Here is an 11,737-nt window from a genome sequence, read left to right as displayed (position 1 = left end):
TACAAAAAATGTACTAAATTCTTGTATTTTTTTTTTTATATTTTTGGTATTTAGTGAATTTTTAAAATATTTTTTTTACAATTTTTTTACTTTTTAGGTGTATTTATGTTAGGTAATAGGTGTGTCTAAAAAGTAAAAAATTTACATAAAATATTAAAAAAATTCAGTAAAAATAAAAAATACGAAAAATAAAAGTGTAGAATTTTCTGAAAACTATTTTTAAAAAATGAGAACCAAGCAATAGTTTTTTGGGCTATCAAATCCTAGCAAAGTGGTGGTGCTGCAATAGCTTAGATGGCTAGAGCGTGTGGCTATTAACCACAAGGTCGAAGGTTCGAGCCCCCCCGTCTCCCGTTTAATTTTAATTATATTCTTCCATATTTTATTTAAAACATAAATTGCATAAATTATTAATTAAATTATTATAAAATATCGGAGACCAAATGTTGTGTTTTGAACTTCAACCATCATGTATTTTTATGACTTTTTCCATTTTGGTATTCATTTTTCAATTTATTTCTAAAGTTAGTTTATATTTAAAATTAAATAAAAAATGTCTTATTAGCGGTCACATAACATAAAAATAAATTATTATTGGTATTCATGTTTTAAGTTTTTTTTTTAATTTATTTCAAAAGTTAATTTATGTTTAAAATTAAATAAAAAATGTCTTGTTAATTGTCACATAATATAAAACTAAATTATTACATTAAGGTTTGGGTTTGTGTTAAAGGTGTGAGTTATATAATAAAATATTTTATATCACGTGATAGTCAATGTATCATTTTCTATCAATTTTTGGGCATAAATTAATTGTTAGAGTAAATTAGAAAAAAATTAAAACATAAAGGGTTAAAGTAAAAAATAAATAAATTTTGAAGGTTAAAGTAAAAAAAAAAAGATCAAATATAAAAATTGGGGCAAATGTTACAAGATAAATAATGTTAAAGGGGCAAAGTGGAATTTCTCTTTATTTTTGTAATGGATAATGAGGCAAATGTTACAAGATAAATAATGTATATGTCGGACAGAACAATTGGCCTAGTAGTCCATGTAATTGGTTCTTAAAACAGTAAGAAGATCAAAGATTTAAGATCCAAATCAATAGAGCGATTGCAAATCTTTCATTGTAATCTATAGTATGGCCAAAAAAACAAGAGTTAAAAATTATTTTCAAAAATTTTAAGAATTAAAACTAATTTGTACCAATTAAACCAAGGAAAATTTATATATAAATCCTATCTTAAATAATGGTGATCCGTTTAATCCTAAGAATTTTTTTATAAACGAATTAGTCCCATTAATTTTGAAAAAATAGACTTAATATATTATTTGAAAAATAGATTTACGGTTATGCCTTTTATTTATTATATGTCCTTCTTTTTCTTTTCTTTTTTTTTTTTCTTTTGTGCTAGAAAGATAAGATACACAACTTATAAGAATCCAATTTGGGCTAAATTTTTAAATGAGAATATTTTTTTATTTAGAAGGACTTGAAATGTGAGATTTTTCAAATATTTCAAAATGAGTACAAAAATGATTTAAAATATTAGATTTTTCAAACATTTCAAAAAGATGTAGGATTCTTCAAACATTTCAAAATGAGTACAAAAATTTTTTAGTAAGTTTTGGATAAATGTATAATTTCAAACTGTAACACTCATAAAAAAAATTCCTTTGTATTCTTTTTTTCAAATGTAATACTCTAATACAACACTTTAAAAAAATTCCTTAGCATAACATTCCAATAACATACAAAAAAACCCCTTAGTGTATTTTTCTCAAACATAACATAACTCAAATGTAACACTCTAAAAAAACTTCCTTAGCATAACATTCCAATAACATACAAAAAAACCCCTTAGTGTATTTTTCTCAAACATAACATAACTCAAATGTAACACTCTAAAAAAACTTCTTAGGGTAACGCTCGAATGTAACACACAAAAAAACTCCTTAGTATACTTTTTCCAAACATAACTCTAATGTAACACTCAAAAAAAAAAAACTCCTTAACATAATACTCTAACGTAATACACAAAAAATAAACTTCTTAATGCACTTTTCTCAAATGTAACACTCTAATATAATACTCTAATAAACTCTTTAAGGTAACGCTCTAATACAACACAAAAAAATTTCTTAGTGTACTTTTTCCAAATGCAACACTTCAATATAACACTCTTAAAAAACTCTTTAGTGTAACGCTCTAATGTAATACACAAAAAACTCTATAGTATACTCTTTTCAAATGCAACACTCTAATGTAACACTCCAAAAAACAGATGTGAGATTCTTTAAACATTCCAAAAATGATGTAGGATTCTTCAAACTATTCCAAAAGGATTACAAAAGTTTTTTAGTAAGTTTTGGACAAATGTATAATTTCAAATTGTGAGTATTACGCATGAAAAAAGTACACTAAAATTTTTTTTAATATTTTTGTGTATGTTATATTGAAGTGTATTACATTTGAGTGTCACATTTGGGATTACATTAATTGAAGTGTTATGTTTGAAAAAAGTACAATAAAGAGCTTTTTCATGTGTTATACTGGAGTGTTACATTTGAGAAAAATACACTAAATTTTTTTTGGGAGTGTAACGTTGTTAGGTTTAGGAAAAATATACGAAGGAGTTTTTTTTTAAGTGTTACGTTATTATGTTTAGAAAACTACACTAAGAAGTTTTTTAGTATATTATATTGGAGTGTTACATTAATGGAATGATACGTTATTGGACTGTTACATTATTAGAGTGATACGTTATTGGAGTGTTAAATTATTAGAATGTTACGTTTTTATTCGTAATGTGAGATTTGTTTCAGAATAAGGGAAAATCTAATACTTTTATAGTGCGAATTGCCTAAATGTGTAATTTCACATTTAGAGAATCCTACTTTTATCCCTTAAAATTAAACCCAAATGGATAAGTGACTATCCTTTTGTGTAATTTCTATTTTAATAGGGCCTAAGTGTTCATATGAAAAGAGAAAGGAGTAAACAGTTCAGAAAATCACATTTTAAAATTTATTGATGCTTTACCCTTAAACCAAATAAATTCAAATAAATTATTTTTAACCATCAAAATAAATAAATGAAAATTTGAAAACTGCCCCTTCTAATAAGAAATTACATCATAACTGTCCCTTTTAATTTTTAACTTCGTTTGGCAACATAATTTTTAGTTTAAAAGCTAAAAAGGCACTAAAAAAATAAATAAACCAACAACTTATACTAAAAAGTCAAATATTTCATTTTCTCTCTACTTTTTATATATTTTTTCGTAAAAAACTAAAAAGTTATCCCAAACATATTAGTTTTTTTTACACACTACAAGAAAAAGCACCTTTGGCGACTAAAAAGTCGACTTTTCACTTTCCCCAACTAAATATTTTAGCCGCCGGTTTTGTCGCGAATACATGGTCGCCGGAGGTATTGGCAACTAAAAAAGTTTTAGTCGGCAAAAAACAGGTCTTTAGCGACCAAAGCTTTTGTCGCCAATAGTCAATTACATTTTTGAAAATTATACATTTAGCAACTAATCTTTCAGTCGCCAATAGTGAATTATTAAAAATTACCCTCTGCTGTTCCCAAGTTTCGAACCACCAATCTCCCACATTCTAAACCTTTAGCAACACACCCTCCCCACTATGCAAATATAAATGCAACATATATTATTTATATAGTATATTGACCGGTATTAATACAAAACTATATATATATAAATAATTATTTTTATTTAATATAATTTATGTAAAAAATAAATTATTTACTAAAAAAAATAGGAGACCACTTTTGGCGACTAAAGCTATTTTTTAGTCGCCAATTCTATACTTTTTGGCTACTAATTACTTTTTTGTCGCTAAAAGAATTAATTCCCGCCTAAAACCTCCACTTTTGGCAACTAAACTGAATTTTAGTCGCCAATTGCTGACTTTTAGCTACTAAATATTTTTTAGTAGCCAAAAAGCTTCACTTTTGGCTACGAAATTTTTTTTTGGTCGGTAAAGCACGTATAATCGGCGACCAAACTATTTTTTAGTCGCCAAAACCTATACTTTTGGCTACTAAATGTTTTTAGTCACCAAAACATTGACTTTTGGCTACTAAAATTTTTTTAGTCGCTAAAACCCATATAATCGGCGGCTAAACTGTTTTTTAGTTGCCAATAACTATACATTTGGCTACTAAACTGTTTTAGACTATTTTAGTCGCCGATAGTGCTACTTTCAGCGACGAAAATTTTTTTTTAGTCGCCCTTTGTGCTTTTTGTTGTAGTGACATTATATTTTAACCAAAAAATCAAAAAGTTACTAAAAAAACATGTTCCCAAACGAGGCCACTAAAAAATTGCTTTTAGGAAAAATAAGTAAATCAAAAATTAAATCAAAAATTACATCATAACTGTCCCTTTTAATTTAATAACATTTACACACAAATCCTAATTTATAAATTTATATTCTATTAAATCTTAACTAAAATTTTTTAGACATTCAAGTCTTATTAAATTTTTAATAGTCGGAATTGTCCTTTAAATAATGATTATTCATTATTTATGATTATCTATAAAGGAATATGATGATTTGACATTTATTTTGATTTTAAAAATTTTAAAACATCAACTTTCAAATTGAAAAAACTAAAAACAAAATTATGTGCCAAAAAAAAATTTGAAAAAAATGAATTTTTTTTATGCAAAACAGAAAATTTTGTATCTATAAAGAAGCATGATGATAAAACATTGATAGGCAAAACTTAAAAAAAAATTAAAAATAAAAAAATTGATAATCATTACAACATATAAGAGTTTTAGAAACCAAATATTTTGGTCTCTAAAAGTGAAAATTTGCTGCAAAAGACATTTAGGGACCAATTTTCACCGTTATGAGGATAGTTGCTAAAATGTTGTCTTGAAAAGTAAAAAATAAGGCTTTTAGCGACAAAATTTTGAAAATGTCACTAATAAATAGACTTTTAAGGATAAAATAATTTGGTCTCAAAATGGTTTACTTTTTGAGACAAAAAATTTAATCTCAAAAGTATAATAATTCATCACTAATGTCCAATTTTTATTGCTAAAAATATATTAACGACACTTTTTGTAACAAAATTTGTCACGACCCGAAATAGGGGCTAATCGGAATCGCGACCGGCCAACGCCTCATCTCGCACCCTAGGTCTGCTACTAACTAGTTTAGAGAACAAATAAATAAATCATCGCAAATACTAGGTGATTACATTTAACTAGAGCGTTGCTATATAAGTCATACAAGTCATAAAGGAAAGTTAAGTTACAACAATAACTTGGCCCTATGCCAACAAAAGAGGTAATATATGACTTATATAAAACTATAGGTTTAAAATCCATCACAGGCCACGAGACACCACAAAAATAGGTCTTTGGTTATCCACTAAGCATTCTCCTTACCTGAAATGGGTTAGTAACACACCCATGAGCTATAAAGCTTGTGAGAACATACTTACACAATTTACAAGTTTGCCACGGTTCAAACATAAATATCTCAAGTTTCAAGCATAACTGTTCATGTTCAAAAGCTCAATGGCTGAAAAGACAAAATAAATGCTCTTATATATATATATATCAAAATATACATACATATGTCTATTCGACTGGATATGTTGCCAGAGAAGTAGGGAGCTATCCATACTAATATCAAGCAGTCATGATCATGCCAAGGGACGATGGTCGCGTCCCAACAACCACCCTTATAATGCCTCACCCGTTGGTATTTTTAATTTCCCCCAACGTCTGGGATGTTCCGTTCGAATGTACGTTATTACATTTGCAAGAGTTTTATAACAATGTCTTAACCATGGCTTCATAATAAACAATATGTACATAAGCAATACGTGTGAGTCGGCTTATCCCGTTAGCTCACGTTTTTTAAAACATAACATGATTTTCAAAATGTATTCAAGGTACTTTTTCAATCATAGGCATACTTGCTAAAGTTCAAAATCATAGGTTTATTCGGTTGTTCATAAATCAATGCAATCTCATGCTCCAAAATAATTCATCGATCAAAGCATGTCATTATATTCAAATACGTGTAAAAAGCATAAGCATGAACTCACCTAAATGTATACGAAGTTTGGTAAAATCAACCGGAACCGAGATCTAAACACAATGCATGAAAAGCTACATTATAGTAAGTCTAGGAATTAATTCTAAGCATGAAATAAATATTCAAACTATAATCCCAAAGTGTACAATTTAAAAGGGGTCTTTCTCTTATGGTCCAGAAATTCTTAGTTTGCAGCACTTTAGATCAAAGGCTAATATCCTAATCAACACATTTTAAAATATTCTGAAATTTTACGGGATTATCAATCAAGATGTTATGAAACTTTTTCATGGGGACTCGTCTCCCAAAAATGCTCATAAACAGGGTAAAATGGCAGTAAAACAAAGCTGATTCAGATCCGTTGCAGTTTCTAAAAAATATTTTCCACAACAATCTAGCCGTTGGATCGAGTTGAAACAAATTGGGTTGGAAAGATAACACTCTAATTTAACTTTGGTCCAAAAATCAACCGTTAAAGTGGCCTAAATAGTTTTTGACGAATTTTCAAAGTAAACTGTTTGTTCAGGAAAAAAAAAAAACTATTTGTTGGGTAAAATCCTTGTTTTAAGCTTTAGCCTCATGGTTCATTGCAACATGATATCAATGGGAGGAAATAAAGTCTAAATCTGTGTTTTAGGATTTAGATTCATGGTTCATTGTAACATGAAATCAAAGGAAAGAAATGAAGGCTTTAACTTATGGAATTGAAGTAGATATAGAGAGGAATTTACCTAGACTTGAAACTTGAAGAACAATGATGAAAGTGTTGGATTTTCTCTCTTAAATCTACAGATTTTCAGCAAGAAGATGAAGTTTCTGCACATATAGGATATATATAGGAAGAAAGGGGTAGGTAGGATCAATGGCTAGGTTTGAATGGTGAAGTATGTGGTAAAAAGGGGAGTGAGGTGGATATATCTTTCACCTCACCAAGAAATTATAGCCATGGTGGCTAATTTTACCACCACAAATTGCACTGCTCGGATAAAACGCAGTGCGCGGACATCCGGGTTGTCCGAAAATCGATTCAAGAAAAATTTCATTTAATCACCATTGACTAATTTCGACATTCTGACTTCGATGGTGTGATCCGTTTCGCCTAAAGAAAAAAAAATATACATCTTTATGGGGTTCATTTTTGACACACTCGAAGAGGATTATCCATTATTGTTCTGTTATAGGTCCGCCCTGGATGGTGAAATATAAATAATATTTATTAACATGACATTGATGAACTAATTAAATATGAGATTTGACCTCCGTTCATTGACGGTGTCAAACAAAAGGGAAAAAGTTGGGTTGGGACTTCACAAAATTATTTAGCCTTTAAAAAAAAAATTTGTCCCTAAATTTTGATCCGTAAAACTTTAATTTTTTGTAGTGAATGTTGTTAGCTTTAAAACTAAAAAAAATGATAATGTTTTCTATTTTATTGAATAGTTGAATCAAATCAATAAGTAAAAGGGAAAAAAACGTTTAATCTCATGCTCCGTTTTCCCCCCTTCAATTAGTGAAACAATTATTTAAAATATTACTATATAAAATTAATAATATTCTTACTTTTAAAAATTTAAAAAAAAATTAATCACTATGCTTGGTTATCATTTTTCAAAAACACTTTTCAGAAAATTTTACTTTCTTATTTTTCGTATTTTTTTTGTTTTTACTGAATTTTTTTAATATTTTGAGCAAATTTTTTAATTTTTAGACATATCTAACATAAATATACCTAAAAAGTAAAAAAAAAATTGAAAAAACCTTTTAAAAATTCACTAAATACCAAAAATATAAAAAAAAAATACGAGAATTCAGTGCATTTTTTATATTTTTATGTATTTATTAATTTTTAAAAATATTTTTTCATAAATTTTTTACTTTTTAGATACATCTAAGTGAGATGCATCTAAAAACATAAAAAAATATATTTAAAATTTTACAAATATTCACTAAAAACAAAAAAAATACGAAAATCAAAAAATTCAATTTTCAAAAAACTTAATTCAAAAAATTCAAACCAAACACACTGAATAATATTTTTAATTTTCTATTTAAACTTATTTATTTAAAGAATCTTAAAACTTGAGTTACCTAACGTTTGTAAATGAGGTTTTTAGGTTTCTTTAATTTTTGAATTATTTAACTGAAAAGCTGCTTTTAGGAAAACCCCAAACAGAGTCTTTAATAAAGCCTCCTAACTCAAGGAGAATCAATCTAGGACCAGCATACTCTCTCTCTCTCCAATGGATCGAGGTCAGATGATTCTGCTAGGCTTACCTCTCTTTCTCTTCTTCTCAGATATCTTCAACCTCTTCGTACCTCAACCACCTCCTCCTCCCAAGCCCAATCACCATCACCACCACCACCATCACCCAAACCCACCTCAACCTGTTGTCCCTCAAACCCTAGATTTTCCTACTCAGGTCAGTCCCCAAATCAATTTTTTCATTTTAATTTTTTTGATTTTTTTTTATAATTGGAATTTATTATTGTTCGTTCTTTCTCCATATGCAGAAATCAAGCGGAATCGGAGCGATCGGCGTTGGAAACACCATCAACATCAACTTTTGCTCTTCTTGTTCCTACAAGTTTCTTACTTCTTTCCCTCTTCTACTATAATTGATTACATGTATACATGTATATATATGTGTGTGTTCAGTGATTTATGTTTGGTTTCCCAGTTTATGTTATAGTGATTTACTATTAAACTAAGTAAACACCATGAACTGATGAATTAGCTGGATCATTGATTATGAGTGTAATTTTGATGTCTTGGTGAAGGAATTTCATCACATTGATTATTGGGTTGGCTTTAGAAATTGAATTTGTTGTGAGTTTTTATTATTTAGGTTCAGTTGAAGTGCCTTAAGGACAAGGAGGCCAAAAAAAAAAAATAAATTGAATTGTGGTGATGGGAGACAGGGATGGTAAAATTACCCGACCCAGATGTATTTGTCTCAATCCTAAAAAAAGGTTTGGCATAACAATGATAGGGTAGGGTAAATTATAGGGATAGGAAGGTCAAAATTGTTAGGATTAGAGTTAAGTATGAAATTGTATCACTAAAATAGTTGAGTTTAAAACTAAGAATTTGCGCGTGAAACCTGAAATAAGGGTTTCTATGTATTTGAGTTGCTTTTGTGTACTTGTCGTTACTTTTCCGCATACTTCTGTGCTTGGGAGCTTCTTATTATGCATCCGTGAACTCAAATTTTTTTCTCAATTTCCATGCAGATTGTAGTTTATGGTTAATTTATTTTAATTGTATTTTTAGGTTATGACTTTTAACTAGAGATTATAACATACCGTAATTTACTTCATCAGTTTGTGATTTATTTGGAATAACTTGTAGTTCATGTTGATTTTGGCAGAGGAAATGCAGTCACGATGAAAACTATGCTGGAAACTGCGTTCCCTGGCATCAATGTTGTTCTAGCAAATTACCCCCCTCCTCTCCCAAAACGCCTGCTGGGCAAAGTTGTACCTGTGGTTCAATTTGGAGTAATTGGTATTGTGATGGCCGGTGAGCAAATTTTTCCAAGGTTGGGCTTTATGGCTCCTCCTCCTTGGTACTACTCCTTGCGTGCAAATAGATTTGGAACCATTTCATCTACTTGGCTTCTCGGGAATTTCCTTCAATCTATGCTGCAAAGTTCTGGTGCTTTTGAAGTGTACTGTAATGGTGAATTGGTAAGTTATTTTCTCTCAAGTTATGTTCTTAACGTGAGCTTTTAGCTGATTAAATGTGCTTTGCTAATGAAAATCTTCATACTAAACAGAATGCAAGCTTTCTGGAGAAACCCATGAACCTAATATTGGTTGACTACCATCACAATCTGTAGTAATGCATGTGGCTCATTGTTTTAGTGCCTGGAACAACCTCAATTTTTAAAGGCATAAACCCTGATTTTTTGTTTCTAATTTTTGTGGCAACCTTGCAATAGGAACTCTTGCATGTCTAATCCAAGTGGATCGGATTTGGCCTAAAACCTAGATTTTGGGGCAAATGTTCTTTTGTGTCCTTCGACGGTTAGAGAATGCTTTTGTGCTTTTTTCTAAGTGGTATATTAGGAGCTATTCTTCCTTGCCATCACAATTTGTCACATCTTAATCGAATCAGTTAAGGTCAAAGCTTTTGTGCTTTTTTCTAAGTGGTATATTAGGAGCTATTCTTCCTTGCCATCACAATTTGTCACATCTTAATCGAATCAGTTAAGGTCAAAGCACATTGGAGCACATTATATGCAATCATACACAGTTAAATTAAGTTCATTAAAATTGTGCATGCTTATCTATTTTTATTTTATTCTTTAACCTCTAGGGAGTTTTTTATGTTTTCTCTGCTCCATCTCTGTGGACAGCAGCAAAGCATGTATTGTACCTTGCCTAGCCTTTCCATTAGGTTTATTTTTGATGTCATTTTTGCCATCTTGAACTTCCTTAAACAATGGCGATAATCCTTGTGTTGAAATTCCAAATAAGTAGCAATCTTTATTGAAGTTTGCATTCTTGTGTCCTATAGAGTGTTTTTTGTTTTTGTTTTTACACTCTCTTATTCTTTCTTCTTCTTGAACATGTTCATGTCCTGTAATTGAGAAATGAGTTGACTTTTCTTCTGAAGCGAGTGTTGTTCTGCCATCTTGTTATTTTCACCTCTTCTCAAACAGGACTCTCAATGTGCTTGCTTAGATTGAAACACATCTGATGATTGACAATTTGTTAATTGTTTCCTTGCCTGTGTCAGATAATTTCTCATTTATATGAAATTTCATTCATATAAATTAAAAAGTTTAATGAAGCATGGTGGTGTCATTTGCAGTTTTTGTTTCCTTTGAAGAACTTCTCTCACCCGATGTTGTACACCTGTTTTTATCATGCACAATGCAGGTTTTCTCAAAGCTAAATGAGAAGAGATTCCCTAGTGAAATTGAATTGAAGGATCTCATTGGCAGAAGGATTGCTAATTCAAGAATTATCGATTCCGACATCGGGGGAGCTCTCTGGTAATAGTGCTCCATAGAAAGAGACAAGGTGAAGGGTTTCGGGTTTTTAGTAGTTAAAGTGCCATTTAGATCCAGCAAAAGACTAATAGTATGTTATGGAACTTCAGAATTTTAATAGGAATAACGCCAAATGGAAGAAATGGTGCTTCTGTGGTTGTACGTGGAGTTAGTATTTTGTCATCATCCAAGGCATTTAAATGTGGGAATTTGGTTTTCAGATCTATATAAAGATTTTGCTTTGCTTCTTTGATTTGTCTGTTAGTCCTTTATTAGTTTTCATTTCATTATTTTTTCCCCAACATTTTGTTCTCTCTCCCTTTGTTTATGGACTAGTATTGTGTGCCATTTAAGCCATTTTCTTTGGCCTTTTAAAAAAAATAAAAATTAAAAAAAAAAACTTCAAATTTAAGCTAAGTTTGGCATCTTTAATAAAAGTCAAAAAGTCATTATCCTATTTAAGTCACATCATCTCTCTATCATATCACTTCAAACTCAACCTATATTTCATAAAAAATTAAAATATATATATTTTTTTTAACATCCCAAACTTCTAGATTAAAAATCTGTAAAAATGTAAGCAAATTGGATCAAATGATGCAGTTACAGGTAGTATGGTCCCATGAAATAGGTAGATATTGATATAGATCTGA

At 29.7% G+C, this 11,737-nt stretch overlaps 1 protein-coding gene and 1 long non-coding RNA gene across 3 annotated transcripts; one reads left to right on the top strand and one right to left on the bottom strand.

Moving 5' to 3' along the window:
• Nucleotides 1-5,235: 5,235 nt before the first annotated feature.
• Nucleotides 5,236-6,886, bottom strand: LOC114278161 (uncharacterized). Its single transcript, XR_003634825.2, has 3 exons — nt 6,819-6,886; nt 6,098-6,140; nt 5,236-5,429 (listed from the first exon to the last, which is right to left on the bottom strand). It is a non-coding gene; the product is annotated as an uncharacterized LOC114278161 (long non-coding RNA).
• Nucleotides 6,887-8,161: 1,275 nt separating this feature from the next.
• Nucleotides 8,162-11,332, top strand: LOC114278169 (selT-like protein). 2 transcript variants are annotated; one of them, XM_028220177.2, is made up of 4 exons: nt 8,162-8,507; nt 8,599-8,672; nt 9,456-9,774; nt 10,972-11,332. In XM_028220177.2, the coding sequence occupies exons 1-4, from the start codon at nt 8,328-8,330 to the stop codon at nt 11,089-11,091; spliced, it is 693 nt and encodes a 230-aa protein (XP_028075978.1). In that variant the 5' UTR covers nt 8,162-8,327; the 3' UTR covers nt 11,092-11,332. The 2 variants fall into 2 exon arrangements, 1 of the variants encoding a protein (XP_028075978.1); XR_014363433.1 differs by having other exon boundaries at nt 8,196-8,507; nt 9,456-10,209; nt 10,302-11,332.
• The last annotated feature ends 405 nt before the right edge of the window (nt 11,333-11,737 follow it).

Source organism: Camellia sinensis, chromosome 3, assembly GCF_055761805.1.
Source record: "Camellia sinensis isolate YWXY chromosome 3, ASM5576180v1, whole genome shotgun sequence".
Lineage (NCBI taxonomy): Eukaryota > Viridiplantae > Streptophyta > Magnoliopsida > Ericales > Theaceae > Camellia > Camellia sinensis.
The sequence above is the reverse complement of the archived record's forward strand: the minus strand, read 5'-3'. Positions and strand labels throughout refer to the sequence as shown.

Excerpts from the sequence above, each read along its gene's own strand:
- LOC114278169 (XM_028220177.2), top strand. The coding sequence starts at position 8,328 with ATGGATCGAGGTCAGATGATTCTGCTAGGCTTACCTCTCTTTCTCTTC. Across the intron at positions 8,508-8,598 it reads CCCTAGATTTTCCTACTCAG|AAATCAAGCGGAATCGGAGC; the intron begins GTCAGTCCCCAA and ends CTCCATATGCAG. Across the intron at positions 8,673-9,455 it reads TGCTCTTCTTGTTCCTACAA|AGGAAATGCAGTCACGATGA; the intron begins GTTTCTTACTTC and ends TGATTTTGGCAG.